Here is a 17,244-nt window from a genome sequence, read left to right on the forward strand (position 1 = left end):
TATTTTCAAAAGTCCTATTTGATTGCTTTTTTGATGAGCCTTAATTTGGCTTACACTGTTTCTAGAGAGTTATGTTTATTTTATTTAGCAGAATGTAAAGTAGAAGTCTCATATGTCTCAAGTGGTTTGAGCTGCTGAAGATATGGATACTGACCTTTATATATGCACACATTAATGCTACATAGATGTTTCAGAAGGAGCATCCATGGCAAGTTCATGCCATAGAGTTGTCTTTGTTCTCAAATATGAGAAAAATAAAGGCAGTAAGTTGGAAAGGCCTGCTTTTTAGCATCAAGCCTTTGTAGTTCAGAGCACCTGACAATAATTCTTATTTTACTGGGACTACTCTGTGAGTAAAACCTTGTCAAAAGAAAAGATATGGCAATTTTATTATGTTGGCTGGATACAGGAGGACTTTAGAAAACAGAAAGATGTGGGCTTGGGACTAGGTAGGAGAATCTTGAATGTAATACAGAGAACTTTTTGTATGCTCAAAAAGTGTGTATGCCTGCTTGTATGTATATTCAACTTCTTGACTTGAACAGTACATCTCTTCATCAAGAGTCTAACTTAAAAAAATGGTTTACAATTCTGACTTGTGAAACAAGTTTCAGTTCCTTCGTGTATAGCAACTGTGATTTAAGTAGAAAAACTCAACAGTAAATATGACTTTTTCAGTGTGTGTGTATGTCAACAAGCATGGAAATTCTGGGCCTCATCTGGATAAGAAGAAAGTTCAACAGCTTCCAGATCACTTTGGACCAGGTCCTGTCAATGTGGTACTTCAGCAGTCTGTACAGGCTTGTGTGGATTGTGCCTATCAATCTAAAACAGTCTTTGGATTTCTGAAATCTGGCCATCATGGAGGAGAAATGATAACTGGTAGGCAAAGTTATGTTGCTCTTTTTCCTTTTTTTCTCTTGGTTGTGGAATTGCAGTAGGGCTGGAGAATTGAAATAGCTGCAAAGATTTTATATTGCTTTTGTAACTCTTCAAGCACAGTCAAGAATGCATACATATGACCTCCTTCACTAAGTATCGATACTACAATCGATACCGTGAGTATCGATGATGCTTGATTTATTTCAGTGAGCAAATTGAGTAATTTTTTATATTAGAATTCAGCACTAGCAATTTAAAATTACATATACACAGTACTTTTGGATTCTTATTAGTAAGCAGAACTTGTGCATATCCTTTAACAGCTGTAACCAAACATTTGTCAAGTAAGTTCAGTGCAAGTCAAATATCAGCTTTATTAATTCAAGTCATTCGCATAGTCTTATCCATGCATAGTGTTTGTGTTCTTAATGCCTTAACAAAGTGGGTGAAGAGTTTCAAACTACTCTGTGTAGTTTCCAGGTAAATGATTCCATATGTTAAAAATTGTTACTTCTTGCCTTCCTCCTTCACCAGAAATCTAGGAGTATCTTAGGTCAGTGTTCATCCACCTATGTCCTCTATTATGGAATAGGTTTATTTCTGCTATGTATTAATGGCAGGTCTACAGATAAATTATCCCTGTATCTCAAGCTGAATAGCTGTTACTTGACATTTTTTTCCTTCTAGGCTAGAAAATATTCTGTATAGCAGTTAGCACATCAATTCATTATTGCATCAGTGGCAGTAAAAAGACTTTGTGTTACTTTAATCTTCTTACATTAACACCAGATGTGAAAGATGATTAGTGGAATACAGATTTAATTAAATCTTCATAGAAGATGTTTTTCTCTAACAATATTTAAAGCATAGCATTCTTACCTGCATATACTAGATCTTCAGTAATCCTTGCTTATGCTTCTCCATGAGTTTGTTCACAAGTGGAAGTTTCTTGTTTCTTCTCTACTGTGTAGTAAAGGTTTAACTGTACTATGTAAATGTGGTTTTGAAATCGCTATTACTTTATTTTTGAATAACATGAATATTTGAATAATGAGCATTTAAGTGAGCGATTATTATTATTAATATCCTGCTGTATTTAACTTAGACAGATAACTTTTGCTTGAATGGTATCCATTCTGAGATATGGATTACCAGTGATTGTTTGTGATTGTTTACCATGAGAGACTAAATCCTAGGCTGGTGGCGTATCTGGACTGCTACTGAACAGATGAAAACAATCATTTCAAAGAGGAGATAGATAATTTCTATTTAATTTTGATTTGTCTAGGTTTAAAAATTCTGTAAGAGCATGAATGGCAATTGTGCACCTGACCTCACTGTACAGCCTGAATTCAGAGAAGCCTGCTCCATAGCTCTAAATTTGAGGAATTTGGACATATAGACTGCTCTCGAAACTGAGTCTTGGAGCTCAGTCAGGTTGTAGAGAGCTGCAAAACCAAGGCCATTGGGGTTCTGGTGTTCTTGAGTTCCTGTCTTCTCATCAGCTTGCCAGACAGGCAGATGAAAAGCAGAGTGAGCAAAACTGTCATTTTATCAAAATCTTTTTGTGAAATATTTTGAGAAGCACAAATGTGACTTAGGTTAATGTTACACACTACAACCAGCTGTATATATGAGCAGTAAAGAAGAAGGGGAAATATACAGTATAATAAAAGGAATATTTCATAGTAAAGTAGTGCTTTTTGTTTGAAAGTGGTTTTGGTGCTTTTTTGATTAAATAAAAATAAAGCTAAATTAAAAAAAAATCAATTTATGTTGCAGCAGAAAATAAGCAACTTTTGTGGACTGGTGAACTTTAATGACAAGTATTATATCTGCCATAGGAAGAAACTGTATACTGATGAGGACATGGATAAAATAATCTTGGTTGAATATGTGTGAATAGTTGGAGGGTTCTTTTGGTTCAGTTGCCAAAGAAAATAATTGTTTTGAATGGAATTGAATTTAGGATTTTTTCATCTTTCCTTACTCAAGTAAAAGTACAAGCTTTTAGTTTTGCTTGATGCATAAGGTTTCAAATCAAGCAAATGTAATTGAAAGGAAATTAAAGACTCGATTAACAAGCCTAGTAATGGTGGAAGTGTCAGACCCTTTTCTCCGTTTAGCTCACAGCTCATAGACTGGCATTTGGTGGGATGAAACAGACTGTGGTTCAGATTAATTCAGTACTTGAGAAGATTTAAATCAGACTCTTGAGTGAGTTTCTTCACTATCAGACAAAACAAACTTTTAGTTTAGGTCTCCTCAGCCTTTCTTCTGCCTCAAACCTGCTCTTCAAAAAACATGCTTACACAATGAAAGGTAAAGAAATGAGATTGACTCTTCATCCTGGGGGCTAGGACTGCGCACACAAGATCTAGTACCTGTTTATTTGTCATTGAAGGCTAGGGTGACTGCACATCAGAAATGCTCCTTTCTATTTTTTCCTCTTAGCATTTATCTGGAAAGTAAGAGGCTTATGTTCTCCCCAAGCAAAGGAGCCAGTAGTGCCTATGGATCTGGATCCTGCATCCTAGGTTGGAGTTGCAAGGGTTGCCCTTGAGTGTTTAGTGTGCAAGGGAGCTGTGTTTGCACTGAATATTTGTGTGTGTATTTTTCCTGTGATATGTATTGCTGGAACAATTAAATCGCCCCAGATGTTTCTTGCTCTACCCTCTTGACAACTCTAAGATAATATTGTTCTTTTCAGTGCTTCTTTTCAAAATGAGAAAGTAAGGCACAGAGAATAAGTAAATTCCCCAAGGTCATATGCAAAGACCTATAAGGCTATTATAAAGCATTTTAAATTTTTGCTGTAGCTGACAGTACTGCCTTGCAGTAAATTTGTCAGGAGATCAGGCTGTGTTAGGCCTCGTAGCCTGTTTGCTCTCTGTAGCTGGTTGACTTCCAAGGAGAAATTTGCCTTCCAAAATCCCTTCCCAATCCCCCTTGCCCAAACAGGAAGTAGGGGACTCTGTGTCTGAGCCACATGCGGGACTGTGAATCATAAGGATTTCATTTGAACACAGGAGTCTGGATAAAACAAACCGGCTATGGAAAAATGTGGTTCCAGGATTTGCCCCTGTGGTACTGATTTGTAGTTTTAAGCATTTGCACAGGGCCATTCCATCAGTAAAGCAAATAAGAGAGCAAACGCATTGCTGTTTATGCTAAACCATGTACTTGAATTAGCTCTAATCCTAAACTTGTTTATGTTAACAATGCAAGCAACTCATGCTGCCGATTTCTTAAGCAGGCCTAAAATATATTATCTGCCTCTTTCGTAACACAACATAGAAAGTTCCTTAATTCAGATTCTGTGAATAAAGGCTTTCTTATCGTTTCTGATTTTTGAAAATGCACATGCCATTAAAAAAATGTGATCCTTTAAAGTTCTACTTACTGTTGGGATACCTGTGTTTGCAGCAGAAAGCTGCATGATAGACTGAAAAATCAGGAAGACAAAGTGATATATAATGAGATGTTTATGCTGCTTCTTTCTAATCCTAAACTTTAATTAAAAAATTGTTAACTGCTTTGTTGGAATGTCTTTCTAATCAGAAATAACTAATGTTCTTATCTAAAGTGATTATTACTAAATTTCTAATTACTAAAGTAATTATTTATCTGTGTACTGGTATTGGCAGTATTAAATCTTTTCAAAATCTTAATTGTCACAAAAAGGAAAATATCCTTGACTATATCAGTCTAACTTTTGAAGGGGTCAAAGAAAGTGATCAGCAGTAGAAAGTACAGGCCTGTGTCCCATTTCTTTGGAATCAATCAGTTTAATAGGAAGTAGATTCATTTGTGTCTGGTGTTGTGATGTGTCACCTAGCTCCCGTTGAAATAAATGGGAAATTGAGCAGCGAAGCATTGACAGCAGGGTAGATTTCTCTAATGGTAAAACAGCAAATGGCAAAACAGTTTTTGTAGTCAGAATTTCAATGGCAGTAGGTGCCAGCTCACCACCACAAGTATGCTCAGTTCAATTAGAAACTGGAAAAAAAAATCTTAAAACAAGTACTTTGAAGAGTCCTTTTTATGTTACTTCCTGCACATATTTGAGTGGGTTTTTTTTTTTTTTTTTTTTTTTTTTGCTGTTTTATAAGCTAATAACAAATTACACATAAGGTTTTGATGATGTAGTAGTAGTTACAAGTTTTGCTATGTTGGTGTAAGTCCAAAATTATTTTATTCAAGTAAGTTCCCACAGAACAAATGTAAACTGGCAGGGATGTGTCATGTTAGAATCAGTCCTGTGGATGCAAGTTTGCTAAATACCAGAATGAGTGTTTACTCCTCTTATGTCTTGCACAGTTTAAATCAAAGATGGATGTTTTCTCCTTTAGTTAATGATGGTGTTTTACTATACTTTGTGATGCTTGGGGGTGTTTAACATCATCTTCTTGTTCACAGCTTCCTTTGATGGAGAGAAACACGCCATCAATCTTCCTTCTGTAAACAGTGCATCATTTGTCCTTCGCTTCTTGGAGAAACTTTGCCACAGCTTGCAGTGTGATAATCTTTTTAGTAGCCAGCCTTTCAGTCCTTACGTGGGATGTGCACATAGTCCTACAGAATATGATAGGAACAAAACAGGTACTAATAAACAACTGTTATTTTCAAGTATCAACACATTTGAGAAGTGTGGTGACTTTATGAAATTTAACTTTTTAATCTTTCTTTAACTTGAATTGGTTGAAAGGAATATGCTCCAGTTCTTAGTGAATTAGTTCCAGTACAGTAGTGCTTTGATAGGATGGGATAGCTCATACCACATGTGCAGAAATCATTTTGTTCAGCAAACTTTCTTGCACTCAAATCAGGAAACATACATATTGTACCACTGGGATACTACTAAAAGAACAAGCTCAAAACATCACATTTCATCTTTTCCATTTACGTTCAGATTGTAAAATAAACTTACAAAATGATACTTATTGCCTTATAAGAAGGATCTTGTCCTGAAAGGTAATTCAGTTCCATGCATCCCACATCAGTTAGAGGTATTTTCTTCCCTCTGTATTTACCTTGCTTGATGATGGCTCGGAAAGTTTTACACATTCTACTATTTGCCATTTAGTCTTCTAATAGAAAAGGTGTATTTTGCAGCTGGCTGCTTGTGGTATTTTGTATGAGGCCAGTATCTTTGTCTGATACACAAAGAGGAGTGAGAGAGAAAGCAGCTTGCCTAAAACCTCCCACCAGGTCATTTGCAAAGCTTGGTATTTCACATCTCAGCCCATGGGTTACCAGGAGCCATAACTGAGAAATGCTTGATGTCAGTGCAATTTCAGAAGATTTAAACTGAGCATGAAACTTCTAATAGCCTCTTGGAACTGATTTTGTCTTCCAGGTGCTGCTTTAGAAAATACTTATTTTTCCCTTTCTTATGGAGAAATTTTGTTTTATCTTGTCTGCCATATGGAAGCCTGTAATTTTAACTCTTTTCATAAAAGTGATTAGGGTCAGGGTAATTGGGATGATGATAGTATAAGCTAAGCTGTTCTTCAGCACTGAAAGTTTCTATCAAAATGACTGAGTCTGTATGACCCAAGAAACTGAATGTAACCTAGTGATTTCCTGTGGTGTATGACATTGCTTTTGTCCCTAGAACTTCCCTCATAATTTTTTTAATGTTAGAATAATAGATGGTGACTTTCCTCTTCACAGCAAAAGAAGAAATATCTGAAAACAGAAGTGCTAAACGATACTCTCAGGACTCTCCACCATATACTGCCCCTCTTTCCCCTAAGCTTCCCAGAAATGATGCTCATCCATCTGAAGGTAATTACATTGTGTTTGCACTATATATGAGGATTATTTATGATTTCAGTATTTCCAGTCAAAAAAGACCAAGTACAACTCATGTCTAGTTTGTCTCCAGCCTTTGACAGGTCAGGATGAAAAAGTATGTTAATTATTGATGAGTGGCACGAATATTGCACTTATGGAAGATCTACCGCAGGTTCTAGAAGTCCTTCACCTAAACATGCTGGCCCTTTTCATGAAGGGACTCAGGCAGATAGGTGATGGATGAAGCCTCCTGCTTCATATATGGTAATTTAGTAAAAAGCCAGTTGCCTTAAAATGGATTAGAAAATAAATTGGAAGCAGCTCTAATAACTCTGGACAGGGGCCAACAAGTGAGTAAGGGTGTAACTTGATGGTACAATTAAGCTGAGTTTATGGCTAGCTGTGACTGAAAGTTGAGGTGCTCCTGCTTTCCTTGCCTCCTTGTGCTTGAAAGGAAGGCTTGATGTCCCACACCCCACACCTCCCCAACTGGTTGTCAAGCTGGACCAGTGAGCTGAAGCACAGAGAAGAATTTGGTGAAGCAAACAGGCTTTTGCAATTTAGTTCTCTGGACTGACTCACTATGGTGTCAGATGAGTAAAATGCAGCCATGCAAAGGGCAGCAAACTAATCTCTTTGTGGCAGCTAGCTGTTAGATTGCTTTAGCTTACTGATGAATGGCAGCTTTTCCTGCACCACAGCTAAGCTACAGTAACTGGGCATGCATCTACTTTTAATCTGCCTCAGATGTGAAGCATGTTGCTTTAAACCTTAGTGGAAAAGTCTTGCACAAGTGTACTCTGCATTCACGACGTAATTCATTAAGCCATAGCAGCTTTTCTGTTTCAACTCATCCCATCTGATATATACTATCTCTTGCTGCAGTATAGTTACACAGAATTTCCAAAGGCTTTTTTGATGTGTAACAGTGATTATTTATTTGTTCCATGTTACTATTTCTTTCTTTTTGGAGAGCTTCGGATCATTTTATATCTATTGCCATCTTTGGGGGCAGATTGTTCTCTTTTTTTCTGAGCAGATTAGGTCATAGGACTAAAGTTAAAGAGGATATCTAGTTAAAATGTTCAAAATGATAGTTTTATTTAAAATGGTACAACTTACTCTTTTTTGTGCATAAGTAGCTTATTTGTTTCTATGTATATAATAGATAGAGATAATAAGAGATAATACATAGGAGGAGGTAACAGAAATTAATGATAAGTACACAACTGTTTCCTGAAGAGGTATTGTTTAGGTGTGCAATATGTCTGTGGAATTAAATTAGATATTTCTGCTGGGTAGCTTGACGAAAAATACGGAGATGGAGTTGCTTAAACTGGAGCAAAGCAAGTGTTTGAGTTAGACTTCCATTATCTTGCAAGAAATCTCCCTCAAAGCAAACATGCAGGCATATACTGCTTCTTAATGCTCATTGAGTAGGTTGATACTGGATTCCTTTTTCAGATTAAATCAATGTGTTCTTTAAAATATATTCTAAATCAGTAGTTCATTGTAAGGTGCAGTTACCTGACCTAACCAAAAAAAAAACAAACAAAAAAAAAAAAACAAAAAAAAACTTAAAGAAAATAAATGTTTTGTCATGATTTCAGAGGTTTGAGTTTGTACTCAGTGCATTTCAAGAGGCAAAATACTCTCCAGTGTTGTGTGTTTTCCATTAGGGCAATGTCCTCTGCTGAAAATCTGGAGGTAATTTCATAGCGGTTGGTCATGGGTTGGTTAGCAAGAAAGATCTGTCCTAAAAAATTTCTGGCTCCATTGAGACATAGTTGTCTAGAAATAGTTGTTTTGAAATATCATTTGAAGACAAAATGGAATAATTGTGGGCAAGGGTCTTTCAAACAGCTCGTTTTCCTTCTGATCTGCTCAGGAATAAGTTTTGCAGGTTTCTTGCCATCTTTTCTGCTGTCTAACAGTTTACTCTTAAGTTATGAAAGATAAAGGAGGGGCAGGGAAATAACAATCTCCTCCTGGAAAAAAGTGTTCGTACTACTGCAGCCAGTTACATCACTCCAGTTACATACAAAGCAGAACTTAGGACTTCTAAGTCCCAGAGGAGCTTCTAGAAAATTGAAAGCTTTTGCAGGAATTAGACTTTTTGTGTTAAACAATCTGTTGCCATCTTTATGTTTGAAGTATAAGGTCTTTTATAGGTCTTTTATTAATATAGCCAGAGATCAGGTATTCTCTAATGGAATCTCCAGTGAAACATGAGAAAACCTGTTCTCTTCCCATGCAGTTGTTATTCACAACTGCTCAAAGTGCTGAAGTAGATAAACTTTGTCATTCATTTCCCTGCTGACTGCAAAGCTCTGCTAGACAGCATTATTGAATCAGCAGTCACTTTTTTCAATGAGAAAAGTGCTGGTTCTGTATGTGGGTTTTTTTTTTTCTTTTTTGGTAGAGAATCTAGATGGATGGAAATGGAGTAGATGGAACGGAATAGCTGTTGAACAGAAACGCCTCTATAAGCTGTGATGGCCTAGTGAAATAAACCATCTTTCCCACATTGTATGTGTGAACTGAGGACTTACTAGATTTTGAATTAATCTTAATGTATCTTAGAAGCAAAAACAGAGTTGATCTGATCCCAGCCCTTTTCAATATTATTAAATTTAAGATATATATATAACATCAGAGAGAAATCTAGGTTAGAATTGGAATAAACACAATTAGATTCTTATGTAATATAGAAAAAATTTAAAATTGTGAACAGGATCAAGTAAAACAACTATTTAAAAATCTGTTATTTCCTGTGAGGGCCCTCTGCTTGATTGCTTAAAAAAGGTTCATTCTTGAGACATTGGATGGTGTTGGCTGATACACGCTTAAATATTCTAGTTGAAACTTCCTGTTGGGCAATATTCTCTCCATTAATTCATTCTGCATTCCAAGACTTCTGAGCTTTGTGCAGTTTTGTGTAACTATTTAAAATATTACCTCTGCCTTTTGGTCTTCTGAAATTTTATAGAATGATTGCTTTGTTTTCATTTCGGCAAGTTGCTGCAACTACTTCAAGCTGACAAGCATAAAGAGGTTTAATGTTTTCTTTGAAAACCTCAGTAGCCACTTCTTTGCTTTTTTTTTGATTCAGATCTGACAAACTATAAAGTTTGTAGTGGTTGTTTTGGCTCTTATTATAAATCAAAGTGTTTGAATATTTTGGGGGCAAAAACCAGTTCTCCTGAGAAGAGAAATAGCCAAATATTGTTTTAGTTCTTACATTCTTTGTCACTACATTTAGCTTTTAGGGTATTAGGGAGACTATTGAATCAAAGAAGGGCTTGTGTACTTGAAAGCTGCTTTATTGCACAGCTATCTAGTCTAATGAAGGATATTGCATCTTCTTGCAGATCTTGCCTTACTCAATTCACGAAGGCGATGGTTCTTTGAATGTCTTTTTTTTCCCTTCAGGATTATGTTGTCTGAAGACCATTACTGCAAAATACACTTAACAATTCCTCACTAAGCTCATGAAGCAAGTTAAACATGTGCTTGAGAAGCTCCCAAGCTTAATTAGGAAAATACTCTAATTGTGGTATTTGCTCAAGAAATAATTGAAAGCTTTGATACAAGAAGGTAGAAAGCTTTTTTCGGGAACTTGTTTCACAAAGCGTAGCAGTTCTTTTTGGACTAGATAACCTCCAGAGGTCCCTTCCAACCTTCCTGATTCTATGGTGATTCTGTGATCCAGAAGAGCAGGTTACTTCATTTGTGTATGTTTTATAACTTTCCCAGAGTAATTTTCAAGATCGCTGTGTGGGGTTTACACATCTGTGAACCTGTTAGCTACATTTTTCAGCTCTTGGTTCTGGTGCCAAAGTAACATTTGTTTCTTTTAGATCTGTACATAGTGCTTCCAGCTTCTTTCTCAGGCTAGATACTGCTCAAGTGCAGATGGAGAAGAGTAGGTATAATTGCTAGAGAATAGAGGGGTATTCTCATTGATTCCCCCCTCATATATGCTGTTGCTCCTGATCATGCTTGAATTGTGGTAGGTTAAGACTGGAATTCTTTTAGTAATCAAACAAACTGAATTCCTGTCTTGGGGCAGAGAGAAAGGAACAAACTGAGTTCTCTTCATCTGGTTTAAGAACAGTATTGACAGACCCTAAAAATTCATATAACTTCTAAGAAGAGGTTATTTGTATTTCAAGAAAAGAAATTAGCAGATAACTGATAAAAATTAAAAAGGGGAGTGTGTTTACACTCCTTTCCTTAGGCCTGTTTTTTTTTTAATTTATTTTTTTTAACTTGCACAGTGGGCTCACATTTTTATGTTTATCTTTAGTTTAGCTTCCCACAAGTCTGTGTGCACTCAGCGAAGAACTAACTGCATGTAGATACAGCATTGTGGTCAGGATGTGATAATGTTAAGTTTACCTGTATCTGAGATTCACGGCTTTCTGTGCTTTCTATATAATCTGTAATTTTGTATGTAATTTTTTTAAATGATGGCCACTGTTTCTGAATGTATTTGTCATCTATAAAGGACACTTGACCACTTGTTTTGCTTTGGAAATTAATGATTCTCTCTACTGTTTGGAACACATTAAAGAACTGTTCGCTAACACAAGAACTTTTATTAAAAATCTCTTGCAAGGTAAGCATAAACACAGTCATAATGATTAGGCTTTGAAGAATGCGTTTTAAAAAAGATGATGGAAATGCTGACCAAGTTTGCACGTCTGTCAACATTAGTTTTACAGAACAGAATTTTCCTATGTTCCTTCCCTATTCATACTACTTATAAATGTGACTAAAATGATTTATGAAAGTCTGTCTCAAGTTTGACCTGTTCAATCTTTTATTAAAGATATTTTTTTAAAAATAGAGTAAGAATGCAATGATTACTTGAGGAAGAGGGCAAAAACTGTGTAGCTGTACTTGCTTCACAGATTTGTTGACTGGCTTAGTGTCTACTGTTTTCTTGAAGAGAACATAGCTGGAATTAAATAACAAGGTTACTGAGTCTGGCACTTCCAACAGATCGATACTTGTTTTTATGCAGCAGAAACATTGCCTATAGAAGAAAACAGCACTTCCAAAGAACACCGATTTTCTGAGGACTCTATGGATTCTGCACTTAATTCAGTAAATCCTTCAAGCCCAACCCGTCGAAATTCCACTGAATACCGTACTTCAGGAAGTGCAATGTATTACAGAAATTCTCTTCAGCCAGTGACTGCTACCTCAAACTCAGCCCCAATCCTTCGCAGGCTGTCATTGAGCTCTACTGGGAACAGCAATTACTATGAAGTTAGTAGGAATCGAATACAGAGGAGGATTGAAGGTATGCTATATACCTAAACTTTCCAAAGGATATAACTGTGTTTATTAACACACAAGATCCATGAGTTATGCATAAAGAAGTACTTTGCCATAAAAAAGCTTGCATACGGAGTGAAATGTGCTGTTGCCAAACACATCAAGCCCACTAACATAGCTTCAAATACCGAATTTAAGCTTATCAAAACTAATACTGTTGTGGAAGCCAGAGGGATTTTGCCTACTGCACTTTCTTCTCGTTGCTATTATAGACTATGGGAAGTGCTAGTTATATGCAGCTCACTTCTTGAGCATCTTATCAACTATTACTGTGTTACTGAAATAGGGGTTCTTTCTGTTCCTTCCTCTGTCTGCACAGCTTAACTTGCCTTCACCACATTGCCAGTTACTGGTATCCTGGAACCAAATACTGAACTAATCCCTCTAGGTATGACATAGTGCTAATGCTTATGCTGCTATAAATAGCTGCAGTTATATAAATCATTTAAAGAGAAATGAAGCAGTTTGATGTTATTTGGACAAAAAATATAAAAAAAAATCTTTTAATATATTGCAAAAGAGTGAACAAAATAAGTCTAATGTTAATATTGAGACTGTCTCTTGTAAAATGAAATGTATTAATTATAGATTAGTGATACTTCTTCCTTTCACAATGTTTTTGTACTATAAGCTGCAAATTCCACAACTGGACCAGATCTGAAAGCACTAAAAAGGGAACCTGCAAGAATGTTGAATAAGGATCCTTCCACCTGGTCAATAGAGGAAGTAATGCGTTTTGTGAAAGAAGCTGATCCACAGGCACTAGCTCCACATGCGGAACTCTTTAGGAGACATGTATGATGCATATCCATTCTGTTCTTGTAGATTTTGCAAATCACATTCATTGTTAGAATACAGCTTTTGTGTCTATCACTGTATTTGCTATTAAAGGTAGAGCAGACTCTACCGCTTGTGTTAGAGGGAGGATGAAAATTATTTTTTTCACCTGGAACTCCTACTGTGGTATGTTTTGTATGTGTTCCAGCCTTCTTAGACTAAATTAAATCGCTGTTGCTTTACAGTTTATATAGAGTAACATGATACTGGAATTTCTTATTCTGATGGACAATGTAAATTATCATCGCTAGTACCTCTGGAGAAGGTACAGTACAGTATGTACAGTACAGGGTACTTAGTCCATTTAGATATCTCCTCTTTATGATGGTCTGTTTGTAGACTGATTATCCTAGAGTAAGCAAGCTATTGTGCCTTTTAGGCTTTGCACTTGATTATTAATAGTAAAATAAGGAGGATTAATTAAAAATTTAATTAATCTGTTTTAACAATGTGCAGCATTTCATAGGATCTAACTAGATGTTGTATTTAGAGAGATAAATTGTGTCAGTTTTGGTTTTTTTTTTTTCCTCTTCCTTTTCACTCTGCTTTTCTGTAGCAGATTGCTTAGCTTTTGTTGATTCATCATGTATGATGAAATTAACCCTCCAAGAAGTGTTGGCTTCCCTATAGTAGACCCTGTCACCAGACTCTCTATTGATTTGTGTCTTGTGTATGTTTTTTGCATGAGGTCAAAGGCATTTCGTCCTTGTTCTGCACCAGCTGTTACTAACAGTTAAATTTCAGAGTAAGCTGGATTTGAAGGAAAATTCAACTTTTAATGGGACTTCCTTTCTGATGTTTTATTCTTAGTTGTATAACAAGACTAAATGTCACTTGTTTTGTCAGATTTATTTATTTTTTAAGTGGTTTTCTTTATGCTGTTTTATGGAACTAACTGCTTGTCTACAATATAATGCTGCCACGAGCTTGGGAGCTAAGAGCTTAGGACTGTCACATTTCAACAACTTCTCAACAAGGCAGTTGAAATTTGACTAAGCTGTCCTTGGTCTTGATCCTAACAATGTCTGGTTTAACCTGGGCATAGATGTGTCTTATTTCACAGATTTAGATGGTCTGTAGCCCCTTCCTCCTTGTGACTGTTTGCATGAGCATGCCAGAATCCTCCCACAGCTGTGTTCAAGGTTCAGTGCAAGGCCTGAGTGCTTGCATCATTTAATCTCTAACTGCACAGGCCTTCTTTTTTCAGCTTTTTTTCCTTGATCCATTCACTTTCTGTTTCACTTGGTAACTAATTCTGAGGGCCATTTGATGGGTTTCTTTTACTTACTGTAATTTTGTTTAGTATCTCAAATATCTAAGTCATACCTTAAAAATACTAAAATAAACAAATTTAATTTCAGTAGCCATCAGTAAATATTAAATGTTACTAAGTTATGCTTTATATATGCTAGGTAAATACATACTACAGTATAAACAAAAGTAGTGTACTCTTCAGTTTTATCATGCAACTTGTTAAAGCAGTGTGTTATTTTGTTTATTCTCTTCCATCTGCAGGAAATTGATGGGAAGGCACTACTGTTACTGAGGAGTGATATGATGATGAAATATATGGGACTGAAGCTGGGACCTGCGCTAAAATTGTGTTACCACATTGAAAGACTTAAACAAGGAAAGTACTAGCCAATGGGGATAGCATAACATGTGTGTTTGTACCACACTAATCTCTCAGGTTCACAGCCATTGTCTTTATTTGAAAATATTTTGCTGCCATAAATGATCTTTAGTTTTTGGAAGTTATCTCAAAATGCAATAAAACATTTAGCGTAAAAAGCTGAAAAAAGGAAAAATCTGTATTATATTCTAATATTTAGATAACTGCTTCATTCCTTTTGCAAGGAGAGATGGTTGGTTGGTTATATTATGGAGGGAGGGGAGTCTTTGGCTGAAAGTAGTGCTGTTAGTGCTGCTCTTGACACCAAATTCTGAAAAGTGCGTTCTCTACTACAGACTTCAGGCAACATATTCATTTTCAGAACCAAAACAGCTGAATCCCAAAGGAAAAGCCAGCATTAGGTGTTAGTAATTTTTACAGGGATGGCTGTAATCTATAACATTGCAAAAAAAAAAAAAAAAAAAAAAAAAAAAAAAAAAAAAAAACACTGTATCTGGTCCTCCAGGAGAGTAATACTCAGCTAGATTATTCTTCATAGATTTCCGTAAGGGGAATAGTGCTATGAATTGTTTTTTGGTGAGGGAGGTATGGGGAAAGAAGGGCTATGTAGGAAAGTGCTTAATACAAGTACAAGCTTTTATAAAGTGTGATTATCAGTCCTTTTGTAGGTTATGAGGATGAATGCACAGTATATTGTCAGTTTATGCAGGCAATATTCCTGTTCCATGGAGAAGGGCATTTTGGCTGTTTAAAGAGCCAGTTCTGGGACAAACATATTTGTCTGGAACAGTACATCCACATTTTAAACATTCCATCTTTTGCTAAATTTGGCATGGATGTGTGTGTTCATGCTCGTTATATATACACATGTATGCGTTGGGAAAATGCATATTTTATATATATATACATATATATTAAAGGACAATACATACTGTACATATGTATTCATTTTTAAATGTTTTTTAAGGTACTTTGCATGGTACCAGAGAGAACTGTACAATTTCTTGTTACATTTTTTTTTTTAAACCAGTAAATTTAGTTGTGTACTTCTTTCATATTCATTAGCACCTGTTTAACTTGTTGTCCATTCCTGGGGCCAGAAGATGAAAAACAATCAATAGGTGGATGGATTCATACAGGCGAGGACTCTGTACTATGCAATACTCTTGGTTATATACTTTACTCTGAGCCATGTATTCTAGTGTATTTTTGGAGATATATATTTGGTTCTGATGTTTTTGGCTTAGACTTCCTATGAGGAAGTGTTACTATATAACTGATAAGTATATTTTGGGTAAATTTGGTGCTGTTTATATAAGCTACAAGAATGAGTGGTGATGATAAACTGGTTTATTGTCACTGCCAATTGTAAAATACATCAGGGACAAGAAAGTGTACTTTCTGTGTAGGAAACTGAATGTACTGTATGTAATAGTGCAAGTAATAAAAACTGTTTGTTAGAGAAAGTGTAGTCCTAAAATGGTAGGTTTTATTATATTTCTTATTGCCTTTTTATATGAAAGCATATAGTAAAAATGTATTTTTTTTTACAAATTTCTTGTTCAAAAATGGCTTGCTTTACCAGCAGTCTGATGTTCCTCAGGTTTCAGCAGAGATGCTGCTGCCAAATGATACATTTTGTGAATCACAAGTGTTCAAGTATTTTGTTAGTTTGAGTGACTGCAACGCAATTTTAATTTAGCAGGTCATTTAGGCTTTTAAGATTGTTTTTATTACTCCATCGTTAGACATTTGACGCTAAAGGTTATCTGTATTGATTTGTTTTGCATATCTTTTGTGGTACCTGTATGCTTAGATGAATAATACAAACATGATCTTTAGTAAGAAAAGGTCAGAGCAGTAACTGGAGAAACAGTGTGTTTTTTCTTTGTGTTGAGTATTGGTCTAACAATATGAAAGTTACAACTTATGTAATGAGGAAAACATCATTCCTTGGGTGTTCAGTATATTATTTATACTTCTATGCTTTCTTAGGCTGAATTTCAGGATATTTTAGTGTAAAAATAAAGACCACTTGTACAATTTACATGAAAGTAATTGACTGAAAATAGTTTTTGTTTTTTACATTGTCATATAATTGGAATAAGAAAAACAAAGATGTTTAAATTTTCTGTTTGGCATTTATAGAATGAGCTTTTTATACATGGCACTGTTAAGGGTAGAAATACTTGTTCAAGGCTTTGTGTGCACTGGTGTGCGTTGGGTTTACTGTGATGTTGCAGTACCAGAATTTCATCTTGTACTATAGTATGAGATTCAAGCCTGCGAACTGTTCTAGCAGAATATATTTTTAATTCTTTAGTTTCAATGGGATGTTCTTATCTATCAACAAAAATAAAATAGTTTGTTCATTGTTGTAACTGTCCATTTTGTTTGACATTGTGTATATATGTAAGCACCATTTGCGTAGGCAAGGGTTGCTATCTTATCTGGCATTTGGCAGCTCCTGACAGTTCATGTAAACATCTGATGTAAGGAAGTTTTAATCAAAAGGATAAAATAATTCCAACAATGTTTATCTACAGCAATTAGTATTTGAACTTGGGCTGGTCTGTGCTTTTAAAATAACAATTTAGAAGTGTATTCAACTATGTAGCTTTACATATAGCATTTTGCCCCTTATAGTTTACAGCATTCCCTTATAACCACTAAGGGGAAGAGACCACTAAAGATTTTTGACATTACTTGTATTTTGTGTGCAAAAAATGAGAATTCATTAGAGTAGC

At 35.6% G+C, this 17,244-nt stretch overlaps 1 protein-coding gene across 1 annotated transcript in view; it reads left to right on the plus strand.

The window, feature by feature from the left end:
• The window catches only part of SCML2 (Scm polycomb group protein like 2), a 59,133-nt gene extending 43,791 nt beyond the window's left edge, over positions 1 to 15,342 (plus strand). Inside the window, exons 9-14 of the mRNA XM_062574303.1 lie at positions 679 to 882; positions 5,302 to 5,484; positions 6,559 to 6,672; positions 11,711 to 11,992; positions 12,659 to 12,822; positions 14,380 to 15,342. Of these exons, the coding sequence (XP_062430287.1) occupies positions 679 to 882; positions 5,302 to 5,484; positions 6,559 to 6,672; positions 11,711 to 11,992; positions 12,659 to 12,822; positions 14,380 to 14,505 (1,073 nt within the window). The 3' untranslated portion in view covers positions 14,506 to 15,342. The remainder of the gene's footprint in view (positions 1 to 678; positions 883 to 5,301; positions 5,485 to 6,558; positions 6,673 to 11,710; positions 11,993 to 12,658; positions 12,823 to 14,379) is intronic.
• The last annotated feature ends 1,902 nt before the right edge of the window (positions 15,343 to 17,244 follow it).

This window comes from Rhea pennata, chromosome 1, assembly GCF_028389875.1.
Source record: "Rhea pennata isolate bPtePen1 chromosome 1, bPtePen1.pri, whole genome shotgun sequence".
Taxonomy (NCBI): Eukaryota; Metazoa; Chordata; class Aves; order Rheiformes; family Rheidae; genus Rhea; species Rhea pennata.